The 17,218-nt window shown below is 37.8% G+C and overlaps 1 protein-coding gene across 7 annotated transcripts in view; it reads left to right on the top strand.

Annotated features, from left to right (window-relative positions):
- Positions 1 to 17,218, top strand: part of SMYD3 (SET and MYND domain containing 3) — a 406,076-nt gene that overhangs the window by 340,924 nt on the left and 47,934 nt on the right. For all 7 annotated transcript variants that reach the window (XM_065057918.1, XM_065057916.1, XM_065057920.1 and 4 more), the window contains 2 exons: positions 6,042 to 6,129; positions 9,616 to 9,790. In XM_065057918.1, the coding sequence (XP_064913990.1) occupies positions 6,042 to 6,129; positions 9,616 to 9,790 (263 nt within the window). The remainder of the gene's footprint in view (positions 1 to 6,041; positions 6,130 to 9,615; positions 9,791 to 17,218) is intronic.

Genomic DNA, 17,218 nt, shown 5'->3' with positions numbered 1-17,218 from the left:
ATAAGAGATGACATCAGATATTTTGGGACACTGCTCAAGTGTGTTTTTCTGTGCCTGTAGCTGCACGCACCTGTGATCTCCCGGCAGGCCCACGTACCCTATTTGTTCTGAATCACTAAAATCACAAATTCTGTTTAGCCACAGTATAGTGGTTTGCACATCAAATTTTCTGACCAATATTTTTCTTCCTCTTACTGAAAATGAAGCTTCCAAAGATCTGCAATATTTTCTACTCATTTAATGCTTTCCTTTTGCCACAAAGTATAAAACAATGATTTATTGAGTTTACTAGGAACATACATTCAGTCATTGCTGCACTTTTAAATAGAATCATAAATAAAAAATGGTTATTTATAGTTCTAGAGCATAATGTATTGGAGATCTATTTTAAAATGTCATGCCCTGATATAAATGTGTCTGAGCTCTTCTTGCACCTTCTTCAAACAAAACCTAAGAAAACCTCTTTTGATTTGAACCCATCAATTTGGTCAGGGTTGTTCTGTGAGATACACATCTGTAGTTGCCACTTAAATTTAAAAAAATTAAGCAAATCATAAGCCATGGTCAGCAATTTATATGAAATGTTCAGATCCTTGAGGTATCTGTAGCTTTTAAAGTGTTAAAACATTGCATTCCAGGAAATTTCCTTTTTAAATATGCTTTTAAAGCTTCCACTGAAAGAGAAAAGAGTTATATGCTGCTCTCTCACAGGATTGTCATTATATAGTCATACATTTTGTGTACAGAAGGAACTATTATGATTATTTAGTGTGATTTTTCTGTCTTGCAAAAATATCATACCCAATAATATTTCATATTAACCCCCCCATTTCTGTTTGAACTATGGTTTATAGGTTTTTACTATAGTAAAACTGACATTTGCTGGTGCTTACGTTACACTCTTATATGCCTTTTGTGTATTTAGAAGATAGTGTTCATGGAAAACTTTAGACCTTGCTCCTTTCTATCTGTGTGGGACTGGGTACCTGAACACTGGAAGCAGACATATAATGAAGATGGCCTTGGGTCTTTTTCTTATAGGACAAAGGCTGTGAAGGAAAAAAAGGGATGTAGGCATTACTTATCATTTGAAGTTCCCTTCACCACTTCTCCCTGCTGTGGAGGGAGACGGGTGTGCTTCATGGTTTCTCTCCATGGCAAATCTCTGCCTTGTTTCTCTGCCACCATCTGTGAGAAGGAGAAAGAAGAACTATTTAGAGAGGACAGAAAAGACAGGTTGTATTTCTATCCTGTAGTCTAAATATGAAAGGAGGACTAGCCCTTAATCAACCTTTTCAATGTTCAGGAGATGTTCAGAGGTGCAGTGCATTACAGATGAGCAATGCTGGGGCTGTGGGAGTGCATTTGGGCAGACTGGTTTGCATATGCTTGTTTTGGTAAGAGAGATATCTTCTCTGAGAGGACGTGCTGTCCATGTGGGAATATTTTAACAGTCAGTATTTTAAATATTGAGATAGCAGAGAACAGTGCTAACACTGTGTGTAAAAGGAGTGATACTTGAAATGAATAGGTAAGAAGCTCTTTTAGGAATTATACAAAACAGAAGAGTAGTCAGGAGAAAAGGAAGGTTGTAAAGCAACAAGAAGGAAAGAGAAATATCTGTACTTTGAAGATTATACCCCTTTCTAAGGAGAGTTCAGTTAAGGATAGGATGTGTTGGGACACTAGAATAGCAGAAGAGATGGGGAGAGAACTGATTCTTACAAAAAATATGGCAGCAAAGGAATAGGACGGCATGCAACATGTGAACATTTTCAAATGCTTATTTCTGTAATGGCTGGTGGCTGTAATTGTTTCAGGAGATGGTACTTTCATAATAAATCTTCCTATCACTTAAAGCCAGAACCACAAAACATTTTCCATTTGATCACTATACAGACAGACTGTAATCATCATCAGATACCCTCTGGTTTTCTTATTTCTCTTTTGTTATAGCTTTGTTATAAGTGGTTGTAGCTTCATTTTTACAAGTGTCAGTAATGGAACCTGAACTGTGAAAGACTGTGTAATATTTAAAGCAAATATTGACATTTAGTGGTGTTTTGTGTACCACAGGCTATTTTTACAAGTATTTACAGAATGCGCTGGGAAGAGCTGATGATTTCTGCTCCCAGGCTTCTGAAACATGGATTGCAATACACATCTGCAAATTTAAAAGTCTGGAGAATAATTGGATATAAAAGCTGGAAGCATTCTGAAAGAAAAACAACTAATATTGTTCTGATCTACCAGCTATAGAAATTAATAGAAATTATGTTGTTCAAGCAAATAATAAAAACAAAAAACAAAAAATCTTGTTCTTGAATCCTTTATACAATGAACTTATGAAATTGGGGGGCGGGGATAAGGTGGAAATGGTTCTTTATGGCAGGAAAATTTTGCTTTACAGAATATTTTGCATTTGCCCATTTTGAAGAGCCAAATATATTTCAAAGGTAGAATTTTGTCTGGTTGAATTATGTAGGTAAGCCTTCATATTTTATGTACTCTAACTAAACTCAAGATGTGAAGTTACACAGTGTCCTTCTTTTGAGAGGTGTCAGGTGTGAAGAGTTAAGCTTATAGCTTATGTTACTGGAAGAACTGAATATAACTGGAAATTGTTCCATCTAAAGGATTAGAAGCACAGGTGCAAGCAGTCAGGGCTAGATAGTTCATGGCGATTTCCAGAAAGCCTCAGTGTTAAGATGACAAATCCCTAGTGTGTTTTATCAAGAAAGCTGTACTAGCACCTGCCATGGCTTTGGAAGAAAGGAGAGATGGAATTGCAATGTTGCTGTTGCATCTTAACTCATCTTTTAATGAACAAGTTTCCCCTGCACATGCTTGAAGTAAGTGGAAAGCAGGTGCTGTGACCATCTTCCATGTGGAGTAACTGCTCAAAATAAGTCACAGGATCATTCATGGCTTTCCTTGGTTGTGGTTTCAGTCAGTACATCTAATGATGCTTCTGCCTCAAATTGATTCTATCAGTGTTATTCAGAGCATTGTGAGGTTGTGTGCTTGCCATGGAAAAGTGTGTGTTGCAGCTGTATTTTCTCCTCTCCCAATAGGCCTTCCAGCACCTCTACTTTCAGTTTGCTCCCAGTGACTCCTTAGAGCAAGACACAAATATTTTGTTGTCCTGAAGAACAAACTCTTACGTGTCAGTGATAGAAATAAGGAACATTATTAGGCAGAAGCCACTAACTCTTCCTTCTTTTTCAAAAGCCTCTTCCTTTTCTTCAGCTAGCGTTCTCCCTTTCTACAGATGAAAAAAACCTTTTTTCTTTTATTGTTGGCAACTTTGCACACCTGGAGGTTTGACTGGGAATGTGTTCTGAAAAAAAGATGCTTTGAATGGGTGTTACTCTGTAGAAAGCTGAATCTCCCATAGGTGTCACTGCCATGCTCTTAGATTAAATGAAACAGTTCAGCATAACTATTAATCACTTCAATTATTTCCATAATTCCAACTCCAAGGCAGCTTTGTATTTTAGCTGGCTTAGTCAGCACATGGCCATGACTTTCAATGAATTGTCCAAGGGAGAGAAACAACTTACTTGGAAAAAGCTTATTAGGCTGGAAGTCAGAAGTGTTCTCAGTTGCAAGCCCTCCTGGTTGTTTCACAGCCCCTGCTGGGCTGCCTGTTTGGAAGCAGCCTCTGTGCTTTGAACTAGTGTTCAGGAAAGGACAGGACTTCTTTGGTGTATGTAAAGCTGATGAAGAACAGTAGAGGAGTAAAATGCCCAGCCAGCCAGGTCTTTGTGAATTCTTACATAAGCCAATCCCCCAAATGCCTCATCTTGAGAACACAGAAAACATCTCCTTGAAACCTGTGAGTTAAATCCTTCCCAGAGCTGGGCATCCTGCCCTGCTCCCTTCATCCTAAAGTCTCTTATTACAGAGAAGGGATAAAGACCATGAATACAGAGAGGGCTGGGAGATTATTGGTCCAACAGACACTCCCTGTTCTCTACCTGGATATGAAGACAGTGATAACACTATGAGCTAGTGTAGAACTTAGCAGAAATGCCAGCCTTGCATTGCTTTGTGTTGTTAATGAAATGCTAGAAGGCAACAGAAAGCAACTCAAAATACTGCACAAGAAAGAGAAAAATTAATCCAGTGTAAATTAATGCTTTAAGCTGATTCATCCATCTGTCCCACCGTGTACAAAGCGAGCCCTAACAACGCATCAGTCACTGGCCTGTAACAAGTGTGTACTTAGGTTTTTTCCTTCACTTACAAGTCTGTCTCAGTTCCCCTATTTCTGAGGTCTTAGTTGTAAGGCTTACAGCATGAAATACTGAGAATTATACGTGGGCCAGTGGGAAAGGATAGCTTAAGAGAATTTTAATTTTTCAGGTAGGTCCTTAAAGCTAAAATTTCACAGGCATCATGAATAGTATCTTACAGACCATATTTACCTTTTAGATCCATCAGTGAGCAGCGCTTGATCTACAAAGATGTTTTAGAGACAGATTATTACAGGTTAACAGGCTGAGTTCAGAAATGTATGTAGCCCCATACGAACTGGTAGAGGTTACATTGAAGCTGAAAAAATCAGTGTAAGTCCATTGCAAAGCTGCAAGAGGGCTGGGTATATACATTAACTGTGCTGATTATATTTCTACAGTATGAGCTTATTAGTCCTAACATTCACCTCATGTCTTCCAGTGGCAAATTCAGCTATGCACAAAATTATTTCCAGGTGATCTTTTTGATGAAAGAACTGATTGTAGGGGAAGTCCCTGTGCTAAATGCAGTGGGGTCAGGCCTCCTCATAAGGCCCTACAGAATGGTGAGGCAGCTGAGACCAGTCTTGATTTAGTCATCCCTGGAACACACAGAGGTTTTCTGTTTCATGGAGCAGCTGGAAAGACAAAACTGCAAATCAAATGTGAAAGTGAGTGCTGATTCTCACTGTAAATATTTTATTTTCTGAATTTATGGTAAATAAGGAGCAGCAGAATAGGAAAAGTGTGCAGTTCTAGACAGATACAGATTACAGGCTTTTTAACAGAAGTACTTCTGTGATGCCCAGTGAGCATCTGTTGGTTACAAAGTGCTTGGTTAGATTTTCACACACCTTCTCTGTTCATCTTCGGGCCTCCATCCCTGCTGAAAGCTGATTTTTCTTAGAACTGAATTTAAAATATTCCTGGAAGAATCTGCACTTAGAAAACTATTTTGCAAGTAACAGGGCCTTTTATAAGGAGAGACAATGAACTGCAGTGTCTAAAAGACCAGATTTTTAAAGGTATCTAAGTGCTTAAATTGATGGAAGTTGTATATCTTGGTGCTTTTGGAAATCTCTCAAGATGCTTACCTGTGTCTGTAGATGCTTTAATAAATTTGTTCCAAGTGGTTCTCCTAAGGTGCAGTTATCCCTTCTAGAGAGTAGAAAACGGGAACTTTCTTTTACTGCTGTAGCCATTAATTATATTTTGCCTTATTTATGACAAAGCAATGGAAAAATATAACTGTTTCTAGAATCTGATGGCATAGGGAAGAAATAGCAATGAGTTATAAAAGAAAACTGAAGTTCAGCTTTTTCTGAGTAGTAGACTTCTGTAATAACTGTCATGGATGAAGGTAGCCTCCCACTGTTTGTAAAGTCTCTATATTCACCACGTGGTTAATCAAAATTAGTTTCTAAATCCTTTCTACAGTGTAGTTGAGGATCTGTGAAGTATTAGGTACTAGGTCTTTGAGAGAATTTGATCTACTAGGTGCATTTTGATAGTAAAAATCACATGCTATTATTTATATTTTCTGGTTGATCATAGTTCTTGTTGCAAACCTAATACCTGGTTTGAGTATTTTATGTTTCCAAGTTTGCATTAATTTTTCTTGACGTCATCTCATTTACTTAACAAACACAGGGTGAGTATGATTTTTTGTGTATTTACAAAAAATAGTGATACAATCCCCAAAAGTAGCTTTTGTCAGTGTAATCTTTTTACCATTTGTCATCATTACTGGATATTCTCAGTTTACTGTTTTTCTCATCAGATACTTTTGTTCCCATTAACCAGGATGCTGAGAAATTGGCTGGTGAAGAGCATGCCTGGAAAGAAGTAAAAAATGCTGTAAATGAAGTGAGATATCCAAAATCAAAAGAAGGTATCCTTTCAGTGAAAGGCTGCAGTCTGTCGTTCAGTTGTGAGAACAATCCAGAGAGCCCCTTAGTGTGAGTTCATCTTTTGAGATTCATTTCCTAAACTTTTACATTTTTCTATTGTTTTAAAATGTATTTTTAATTCATTTGATGTTTAGATTGTGTAATATTCTTAATTACATTCATGATAGTAGAGTATCTCATTACTTGGACTGGAACTGCTTTATGGCAGGGATAGTAGGCAACTATGATGTGAAGGAATAATTTGACTCAGGTTTATACTTCTGCTATCACAGCCCACCACTTCATATAAATCCACTTGTAAATGAAGTAAAGCTTAATCTGAAACGTTGTTAAATTCTTTGTCCTATTACTCTCATTGTGATATTTCCAGGTTCTCATTCTTTGCATAGCAATGACAATAGCAAGGACATAATCACAGTCAGATTCATTGCAAACATTATAGAACCATTATAAGTTATAATAATAATAATAATTGATAATTAAACAGATTGAATGAGATAATCTTGCACTAATAAACAGAACTGAAGCCTAATTGCCATCATGTAGATATTCAATCCAATTAAAAAAACTAGTGAACAGCAACAACCAAGAAAAGATAAGCAGAAGAGAGGCTGCAATTTTTACTAGAAGACTGAGTATGTTGATCCCTCTCTCATCTTAGTATATTCAGTGGAATTTCACTGACTGTGAATTTGACCCATTGTAGAAGATGCCTTACCGTTTTCAGAAATGTGGTCTTTCTCTGGATATAGAGAGAATTAAAACTTCCAATACTCTTCAGCAATGTGAAAACCAAATTTGATTAGTGATATTCCAGGCTGGAAACAAGTGATCACCATTTTTATTGTATATACATATATAAAAAACAAAACCCACACACCACAACCACACAAACCAAAAACCCCTGAGTTTGTTTCTTTTTAATCCAAAGAGATTAATTTGTTAGCAAAACTCATCTCAACTAACTTTAATCTTCATGTAATTTCTAGTCTGTCTTAAGTTCCTCTGTAGTCACTGGATTGAGTCAGACAATACTGAAACAGATCTTCAGGCATTCAGTTATACTTCAGGGCCCATTTTTTTAACCTGAAAGTTAAATTACAAATATGCAACTGCAATCATTTTTATACAAAAAAATATGGAGCCAGAATACTGGTCCTATTTCATGTTCCTGTATTTAATCGCAGAAGAAATTGCACCTACTGAATTTTTCTAGGGTCTTTAATACTGATTTAACTGATATTTGAAAATTAATCAAACACGTTGTAGTAAAAGGCATCAGGACTGGTTGAAAAAACATGTCCTTGTTGTCTGTTGAGCTTCTTTTTTCAGACATGTGTCTCAAATGTGTCATCTTTCCTTTCATTGCCCCACAATACTGGTGCTAATTGGCATGCAGTGGTGAATGCAGTACCTGAAGAGGGGGCTTGACATTTGTCCACTTGCCAAGAATGAACAGAAAACCTTCCTTGCTGACTGAGGCACATGGTCATTAGTTTCTGAAAATGTAATTTTTTAACAAATTAAACCAACAGCTCCTACAGTTCCTACAGTTGAGACCATTAGTGACTGCCAAAACCTGAGCTACTGATTGTAACTGATATCGTGTTGTAATGCTAAACCTGCAGCTGGAGAACTTGAAACAACATGTGAGTGAACTTTCTCAGACCCAAATTCCACTTTAAGCACACAAATGGAGATGCTAAAGCCCTGTGCAAAGGGATCATTATGGAGAACAGGATTCCTCCGCCTCTAAGTCCATGCAACAGTAGTGGAGCTGCTAGAGGGCTGCTCCTCTAGTCTTGGGCAGATACAGGACAGGCAGCTTCTCTTTCATCCTGTTGCAGCTGATAGTGGGTTTTCTACTTTGCCATTTATATACCTGAAAATTTGGTCCCAATAGGTTTTGCGATATAGCACATCTGCTCTTAGATGCCAGTATGTGAACAAAGCAGTGTAATGAGAATTAAAAGCAGACAGACTAACACTATGCATCAGCTAAAATTGTAATCTTTCAAGAATGTCAGGGCTTTGTACTTTCTACAAAAAATGCATCAAGTGGAAATAATATCCCTCATTTTTCTGTTTGTCTGTCCTTAATCAGTTGTAAAGAATACATGGATGTTTGCCAGAGATATAAAGGTTAAGGTGCAATTTTATAATAACACATTCCTTCCCTTATATGGTTCTTTCAATCCAAGGGCATGAGAGCAATTCACAAATAATTAGTTTAGCCTTGTAACAACCATGCTATAAATCCTGTCCCAGTCACATAGCAGTCGCATGTAAGCATGTAAGCATTTAAGCATGTAAATATTCCTGTGTCCAGGAAGGACTAATTACTTCATCACAAGGTTATCACTGTACATTTAAATCCATTGCTGGATTGCGGTAAACAATATTTTCAGTAATGTCGTGAAAATAACTGCTGAACTTCTTGAGCTGATTGTAGGGAAAGGACTGTGAAACAAATGATTTTATTACTTCTCTTACTAGAAATCTATTTTTTTTTTAATTTGTTCTTACTGGTGTGCATGATATCTTTTTGATCTTTAAACTGCTTGTGTTCTGGGACTCTTATGTAGTCCCAGATGACAGAACTACTTTAGAATCTGGGAGTATTGCTATTTGGCACAGGTGTGGTCAGAGAGAAAATAATCTGGTCCACAGAGAAGTCAAACCAGTGTAGAATGTAGTGAAAATAAGTGATTTGTGGTAAGGAATACCCAGGTAAAGTGAATGCGAGACCCAGTTTACTTTTCCTCTCTTGCAAACACACAACAAAATCTTCTTGTAGCATTGAGGGTAAAAACCTTCTTTACTGCCAAGGTCCTTAATCCTGAACTAAAGTCAGACATCACAACTGGGATGCTTTTCTTTCTCATGCATGAAACATGAAGCTGTACATGAAAAAATCCAATGCTCTTTACAGCTGAGGGAGACAGGAAATTAATTAATTGGAAGAAAATATTCTAATTCTGTAAGAATTCTAAAGCAAATCTTAGGCACCTTAAAAGTATGTGTCATTGTTTTAATATATAGAAAATCAAATTTCTTTTTGTAGCTGTGTCACATTTTGTTAAGACACATTTCCACAGGTTCTTGCCTTTGCGTGTAAGAATTGGATGAGTATCATAAGTAAATAATAATGTTTTAGCAGCTAAATAAAAAGTATTTGCACTTTAGTTTGTTGTGTATTAAAATATGCTCTTATTTTGTCATCTTTCTTTTACCCTTTATTGCTGAAATGCTGCCTTTTTTTAGAAGTTGTTTTTCTAAATATAAACAAAGCATAGTTACCTAAGCTACCACTTCTGAGTTCAAGTGTGTTTTCAAAAACCGAAGCAGCCTCTGGAATGATGGCAGCTCTTTTATCTTAATGGCCTGTAGCTCTTACTCCTTGCTAACAATATTTAGAACTTGAATTTTTGTTTGATTAAAGGTATTTCTTTAACTAAAGCTAACAGAGTGGGAGAAGGTTCTGGCAAGATGCCGGAATCTCTTGAGCAGCTATAAGGGTCGTCTTCCAGACACAAATATCTATCAGCTGAAAATGCTTGACTGTGCCATGGATGCCTGTATTAACCTGGAATCCTGGGAAGAAGCTTTGTATTATGGCAACAGGACTCTGGAACCATACAGGTAAGAGATGCTGTTTCCAAGGATGGGGGGAGAGGGGGCCATCTCTTTAAAAGCAAATATTATGTTTCATCTAGGTGCTTCTCATTGTTTTTATTTCTTGCTGTGCATCTTGCCTTGCTTTCCAGGTAAATGGACAAGACACAACTCCCATTCTGCATCCACAGTCAGGCTGGGAAGAAATAAAATGGTAATAGGAATAGAAAATATGATAGTAACTGATTACTAGCTCCTCAGTGTTTCATGTGTTCAGTGGCTGCCCTGTCCCTGAAGAGAAGCTGGCTTTCTGGTTCAGGCTTCATTGCCATTATAGTGTTTTATGCTGAGCTAGGTCAAGCTTGGGGGACAGGTAGCTGGCTGAAATAATGTGTGTTCCCTGTATACTCTCTATGTAGTATTTACAGAAAGAATGAAAAAAAATCTTAGAAAATGAGTTTCAACTGGAAATGAAAAAGCCTCTGGTCCTTATTTTGGGAATGGGCTGATGTGCTGAAGCACTTGCTGTTCTCTCTGGTCAGTACTTGTTCCTGTGCTATGTGATGGGAGAGTTTCTGAGTCTGATGGCCTTTCGTTGATAAGGAAGGATGCTCTAGGAGATCCTGTTTCATGTGGTGGGTCTTGAAATGGATTGGAGCCTGGGCTGTGATGCAACTTTGGTTATCTAGTGGAGAAAGGGAAGGTGCTGTCTGCTTTGGTCTGTGTTCTGAAAGATCTAAGACTCAAATCTTTGAGTCCACAATATTTGCATTGTTTGCAACTAAATGTAGACCTGTGTCCAGTGTCCAGATAAGTCATCACTTATGAATGTTCTTGTGATAAGGTGTTTTTTAGAGCATCCATTTCTTCTCTGTTGGTTCATCTACACCATATGATTTTCCCGTACATAGCGTCGTGTTGAGAAATGTGAGGGGCACACAAGTGCTGAACAATATGTGCTGCTGTGAATATGAACATCTCAGATTTTACATGTCTTCCCTAATAAAACCAGGCTGCCATCAGCATTCAGGATTTTGCCTGAGGAAATTTCATCTGGCAGCCCATTTCTGAATAAAACTCTGGGCTTTACTTGAGAAACAACACAGCATTTCAGAGCTTTCACTAGAAAGTAATTAGCAAGAAATCTGCATAGGCTGTGCTACACCAGAGCTGTAGAGAAGCTTGGTGTTCAAAATGACTGTTACTTCTCATAGAGGAGGGCAGGAGTACCTACAAATTCTCACATATCTTCAGGGTGTAATTCACACTGTGCATGTCCCACTTAACCTTTTCAAACAGGGCTTATGTAGTACTACAGCAGCACAGGCTTCCTGCCAGCCTTCTACCATGTGGCACACTCCAGATGAACAGAGTAATCTGCCCGTTTAAATGTTCTCTTATTAAATAATAATTTAAAAAACAAAAACAGAACCAACAACACAAAAACCCCCTCACTTAAAAAATAAATAAATATTATTTTATAACTTTTTAACTCAGTTATTCACAACTGAGAACTGTGGATTCATCTACAGACATTTCCAGGAGCAGAGATTACAGTGAGGCCATGTGCAGTTTTACCAGATAATTTAATAACGCTTTCTCTGTTTTGCTTACTGAAGTGTACTGTAGTTTTCAAGCTGTTTAATACAGGAGTTTGGAAAGGAAAGGAAGGAAAGGGTTCGACTGTGCATTCAATTAGTATCTCTTAAGGAATGCTATTTACATGAGATATTTGACTTTTTTTTGCACCTTGAAGAGTTTGTCCTTTTTCTCCCCTCATCCAAAGGCATTACTTAAGAGACATTCTCAGTTGTTTTTTCTTTATACCTTCAAGTCATCACTACAAACTTTGATACACCTGAAGTAAAATCCTCAGTTTCTCATTACAACAAATTGTGCCCTAAGCAGCAGGAGAGCAAATCCTAGGAAATCTTTTGGGATGCATTGAATTTCTCCTGTTGAATCAATCTACTGCTTGGCTGCTCCTGCAGTTCCATTATAGCTATCTATTTTCCTTTCCTCAGCTCTGGAAAAAGTATTCATACAGCTCTCCACAGGGAGTCACCTGAGAATTCAAGCAGTCCATATAAATAGGAAATCATTGTTACTACCTTAAAGGCTCTGGAGATTTGGTAAAAAACAATTTTAATTTCAGGTAATGTGTTTATTGTGCATTTTCCATTTCTTTAGCAGCAGGATTAATTTTCAGTGCTGTGTGACACATTGTATTGTAACATGTTTTCATTATGATGGTTGCTGACTTTTTCAGAATCATCCACTTCATATAACTAGTGGAGACAGATGGTCAAACTACATAAAACTGATTGGTCATACTGAATACTGACCTCTATGTTTTAGGTAGTGACAATAACCTACGAGGAACATTGTTTAGGACCTCTCAAATATTTTTAGAATGTCCAAAAGAAGCAGAAAGATGGCACCTGTTGAGATGAAAAGCTGCCTTCTTTTGCGCTGAACCATAATTGTCCATTATTTGTTAAAAACTACAACATGTACTTTCACTGAATAGCCTAAGCCAAATGCATCTACATAGTTTTTCTTGTAAACGTCACAGTAAATTGGCTGTCCAAGCGCCTTAACAAAAGTTAAGATATTTCCCTCAGTGAAAGCTGCCCCACATCATAGTCAGCACTCAGCAGCTTGCGAAAATAAACTTCATTTCAAAAATCCCCGTGAGCCTTAACCACAGAATAATGGAATATCAGCAAGAGGTGTTACATGTGTTTGTCGTGTCTCAGTTAGCACATTCACACTCTGGGCTGACTGCTGCTCGCAAAGGATTCAGAGATACTAAGTAAGGCAGATTTCCCTCAGGTTACCTCTGAGGAAGGACCCCAGCATTTAGTCCTTAAATTGCAGAGAAGTCACATGTGTTCTGGGGACCGTGTTTGGGATTTGTTTTGTGGTTTGTTTTGGTTTTGATAGGTTTGGGGTGTTGGTTGGTTGGCTGGTTTTGGTTTTTTGCTTTGTTTTGCTTTGGGTTTTTGTTTGTGGGATTGGTTTGTTTGTTTGTTTTTGTCCCCTGCTGCCCTCCCCTTTGTCTCAAGTATTCAGTGTTTACTACTGCAGGCAAAGAGTAGAAGTACGCTTCTGCTATAAAACTCTGCTAGATGTCCCCAGCTATTCTAACACAAGTAATAGGAGGAAAAGAGGTAGCTGAGTGACACCACGGCCCTATGGGATTTAGAAAGCAGAAGGGTAAAGGTAAAGCTGTGTTGCCTCTTTGGGCTCCTGTGGCATCAGCTCAGGTGGGATTCTGATACAGAGAGGACAAAAACATGCTTGTTCTTGTTCTACTTTGCTCATTATCTCCTGCTGAACTTAAAGCTAATGTCTAAGTCCCACAGATTTTCACAGGGCCTGTTTTAATTAACAATCTGTCACCTCCAATGGTGCAGCATTAGGAGTTACTGGAGGGCTCCAACGTCAAGGAGAGGAAATTCCTTCTTTTCATCCTGTAGAGAAGTGTCATGCAAGAAGTGCTGTTCTGTCTCGTCCCTCGGCAGCCTTGCACATCCTTCCCCCTCTATCCTTCCTCTGCTGAGTCAGCACCGATACAGGGCTTGTGCTGATGTGGCTGTTCTGCTTCTGGAGCGGGAGGGAGCTGGTGGGTGCGAGTGCCCCATTTGTGTGTGAGACATGCACCATTTGTCTGCTCTTCTTACTCCTCCTATCCCTTCCAGTGATGTTTTGCAGTATCCCGTTACTTCACCTTTCCTCAGTGATGAAGATCTCTTAGGGAACAGGGAAAACAAACCTAGTCAGCACAATTCTGGATTGTTTTGCAAAGGGCTGGGTTTAAGAACAGTGACTGGGATGTGCTTCTTATTGAGTATTTTCTGAGAACATGGTTGAGTTTTCATTGTGTGAATGAAATGTCAGCAGAAATGTTTTATTTAGAATTCTAATTCAATAGATATGATGGCCTGTAGTTTCTAAGTATGTGAACTTCAGTCAAAAGGCAAATTAAAAATTGATGGTTGCTATAGTATCTTTTCCATGAGACCTGATCTTGTGAAAAAAAAGCCAAAAATAGCTGCAGAACCTAATATTCTTGGAAGAGACTGTGAAGTTATTTTCTCTTCCTCAAAAATGCTCTCCAAAAAAAATAATCTGATTTTCTTTTGGTCTGATTTTCCCCCTTTTTCAAATGTGTTTTACTCAAAAAGTCCTGCTCTTACAGGTATGTGTTTTGTAATACACACGCAATATATGCAATGACTGGAAATAATTTTTTTTTTCCATCTTCACCTATGATCAAACATACATTCTTTACTGAATTAAGCAAACTCCTGAGTGATGGCCAGTGCAATTTACTTGAATTTACATTTACATTGAAAGTTAAAGTACATAGAAAACTCAAGGAAAAAAAAAAAAACACTGCAGTGATAAACAGGACCACTGGGGGATGCTAGTGTTTAAGGGTTAAAATCTGGGTTCAGTGCCAATCGACACCCTGTTTGTGGGAGGTCCCCTGGGGACTTGTGCATGGCTAGCAGATTCTGAACCTACAGATAGTGGTAATTCAGTGACCAAAGTTCAGTGTCTTAATCATAAAATGTCAGTAGTAAACATAAATCTTACCCGGGGATCCCCTGAGGGGGAGACAAAAATGTGAAGGTGGAGAAAACTCTAAGAAGGAATGAAACAAAGAAGAGAAAGAATAAAATCTACCTTGCTCACTTTTCTGGGGTTTTACAAAATGGCAATAGGCAGTTATTGTAATGTTCTGAGCAAAATGCGTGGAGAGAAAAAAAATCTTACCAAAGAACTGTAAGAGACTTTTAAAAAACTGCAACTCATGGGCAAATCTGAATAGCTGGAGTATTTTTTCTTTCTGTTGTCTAAACAAAAAGATGTGAAATAAGATTTAGAAACTGATTATTGGTTCATGAATGGTTACACTGATTTGTCACCTAGAGACGGTAAGATAGCAGCCCCAAGCAAACATCAGAGGTTTGTGACAGGATGAACAAAGTCCATTTGCTAAAATACTAGCTTGTGTCTCTGCAAAAATGCAAGGCTGGGGGTATCACAACTCATTGGAACCTCATGGAGCTGTTGCTATAACCTGAGTGAACAGCATAAGAAACCTTCAGCATAAGAAAATCAACAGAGGAATGAGAGATTGATAAACCAGGTAGAAACAGTGGAGAGCACTGAGATCACCTTCCCACTTTTCTCCCAGGTTTTTGGTAGCAGATCACTCTCCACTACTTGTGTTCAGTGAGTTATATGAAATTAGGTGACAATATTAGCATAAATCAGTGAAGGCCAGACCATCTTTACAAACCACTGCAGCTCATGAAGCAGGTAGGGATCTTCATGAGAGACTGTTGATGTTGTAAGTCGTATTTGTAGTCTAACAAAAACATTCTTCACTTGAACATGTGTCTCCTAGTGTAAGTCAGACCTTCTCATGCACCGTACTCTGTATATGATCATGCTATACAGCTTTTGATTCTTTGGTTCTTTTCTAGTTGTTTTTCTTGTATTCTTCCATTACAACAACATGTTGTCCCCAAAAGTGATACTAAGCTGCACAATCCTCAATGCATTCTGTAAGGCCACACTCGTGTAAGCACTCCTTTCCCCATTTTCATGTTTGGTTTTGTGTACATGGGTAAAATTTCCTACTGTTCTTTCCTACTGTTCTCCTCAGTCATGCCAGCTGTTTTTCAGGCATAATTTTGGTGTCTCTAGGTTGTCCAATATACTCTATGACACTAGAGTAGAAGTTCAGCAACATCAGTGTCAATTTGCAGTACTTCATTCAGTATATACCACATTTATTAAATAGGCTAAGACTATCTTGAATAGCTTCATTGCTGCAAGATTTTTTCTGACAGTGTTCATCAGGTAGCTCTATATTTGTATACTGGTGCTTACTAGCTTCAGTTTTAGCTTGTAGCTTGAGTTTTAGTTTCTAGTTTCACCTTTCATACATGCCAAGAGCTATTCGAATCTGAATTTTAGAGACAGTTATCTCCTAGTGATGTTAGTGAACTAAATCACCAGGTTTCCCAGAGTTTCTTTCTTTTTTTTTTTTTTTTTTTTTGACAGAAGTAGTGATTTCTCCAGGATTTCAGTCCTAGTCTACCTGTCTACCAGAACTGAAAGAATCTGTCTAGTTTTGTTGCCCTTAAACAGTAATAGTTACCTTTGTCTTGTAATCAGTGGATCAGTTTTTTGGTGGAGTAGGTTTTTGTTTATTTGTTTGTTTTTGTTTTTGACATGCATACTTGCCATTTACAAAGTAAAAACTTCTGCAGTCGTTACCTGAGCTCTTTTCTTTAGTCTGATTGCTATCACACACCAAGTGAAGGACACATGAATAAAATAGAAGTGAGTATTAAACGTGTACTAAACAAAGCTCTTATATACTAACCTACAAATGTATGAGTAGATGTTACACAGATCCGTGTATTGTGAGAAAAATGCAGCATAGTTATTGAGCTGGAACGGTTTTTAGAATTATTTTTGGGAATTCACAGTGCCTGTGTGAAATTCACAAAGAAGAGAAGAGGGGAGTTGATGGCATACAGATTCTAAACAAAGGTTTGGTTAGATCCTGAGCTACAATTGGATTGGGAAGTGATATCAAGGGAATAATTAAGTTAAAAATAGATACATATGAAGTATGTGGAGTTTTGGATTCCTTTGACGGTAACCGAGTATTGCTTTGAAAAAGCTATTTTAGAGGTAGAAGTCATGGTGAAAATGGAGACAAAGGGGAGGGGAATCATTAAAAAAGAAAGATAAACTTACAATAGTATCTCTGATAAAAGAGACAATAAAAGAGAGGACATGCAGAAAATAGCAGCGAAGTTGTAAGGAACAATGCACTCTCTAGGGGGAGAATTAGAAATAATCCAATTTTAGTCAGAAAATACCTATTTCTTTGTTTGAATAAATTGTCAATTTGAGTTGGGTAGGCAGAGAGTAGTGACTTGGCAGTACTTGTTAGGAGGAAATCAGTTAAGAGTTCATAGTGGTGGAGATGTGAACAGTGGTGAAAAAGGAAAAACATGGTATTTAAGCAAGAAAACAGTCAAATCAACCTTAGAGATAAAGAATGAAAAAGCAATATTTTTTTCTATTGAAAAAGTAGTAAAGTTACTGAAAAGGAAAAAACAGTTCTGAGGGAGAGAAGAGGAAAGGAGCAACAGATAAGGTAAGCAAAGAAAGTGAAGAATGTAGTCTGTTTAAAGGGTGAATCAATGAGATTGGCCAGAGAGAGTGAATGATGGAAAGACGATGCTTCCAAGAGGGGTGTGCAGAACCAGAAAACTGAAGGAAGTATTGTCAAAAAAGAACCGTGTCAATGAATGACCAAATTTTTAGTGAGATGATCCAGAAGGGAGCCAGAGAATGAAGGTCAGAAAGGTTCTGCAGTAAAATAAGTGATACTGAGTAAAGCTGAAATTTTCCAGA

This window comes from Columba livia, chromosome 3 (assembly GCF_036013475.1).
Source record: "Columba livia isolate bColLiv1 breed racing homer chromosome 3, bColLiv1.pat.W.v2, whole genome shotgun sequence".
In the NCBI taxonomy this organism is placed as follows: Eukaryota; Metazoa; Chordata; class Aves; order Columbiformes; family Columbidae; genus Columba; species Columba livia.
This window is presented reverse-complemented; position numbering and strand designations above follow the sequence as displayed.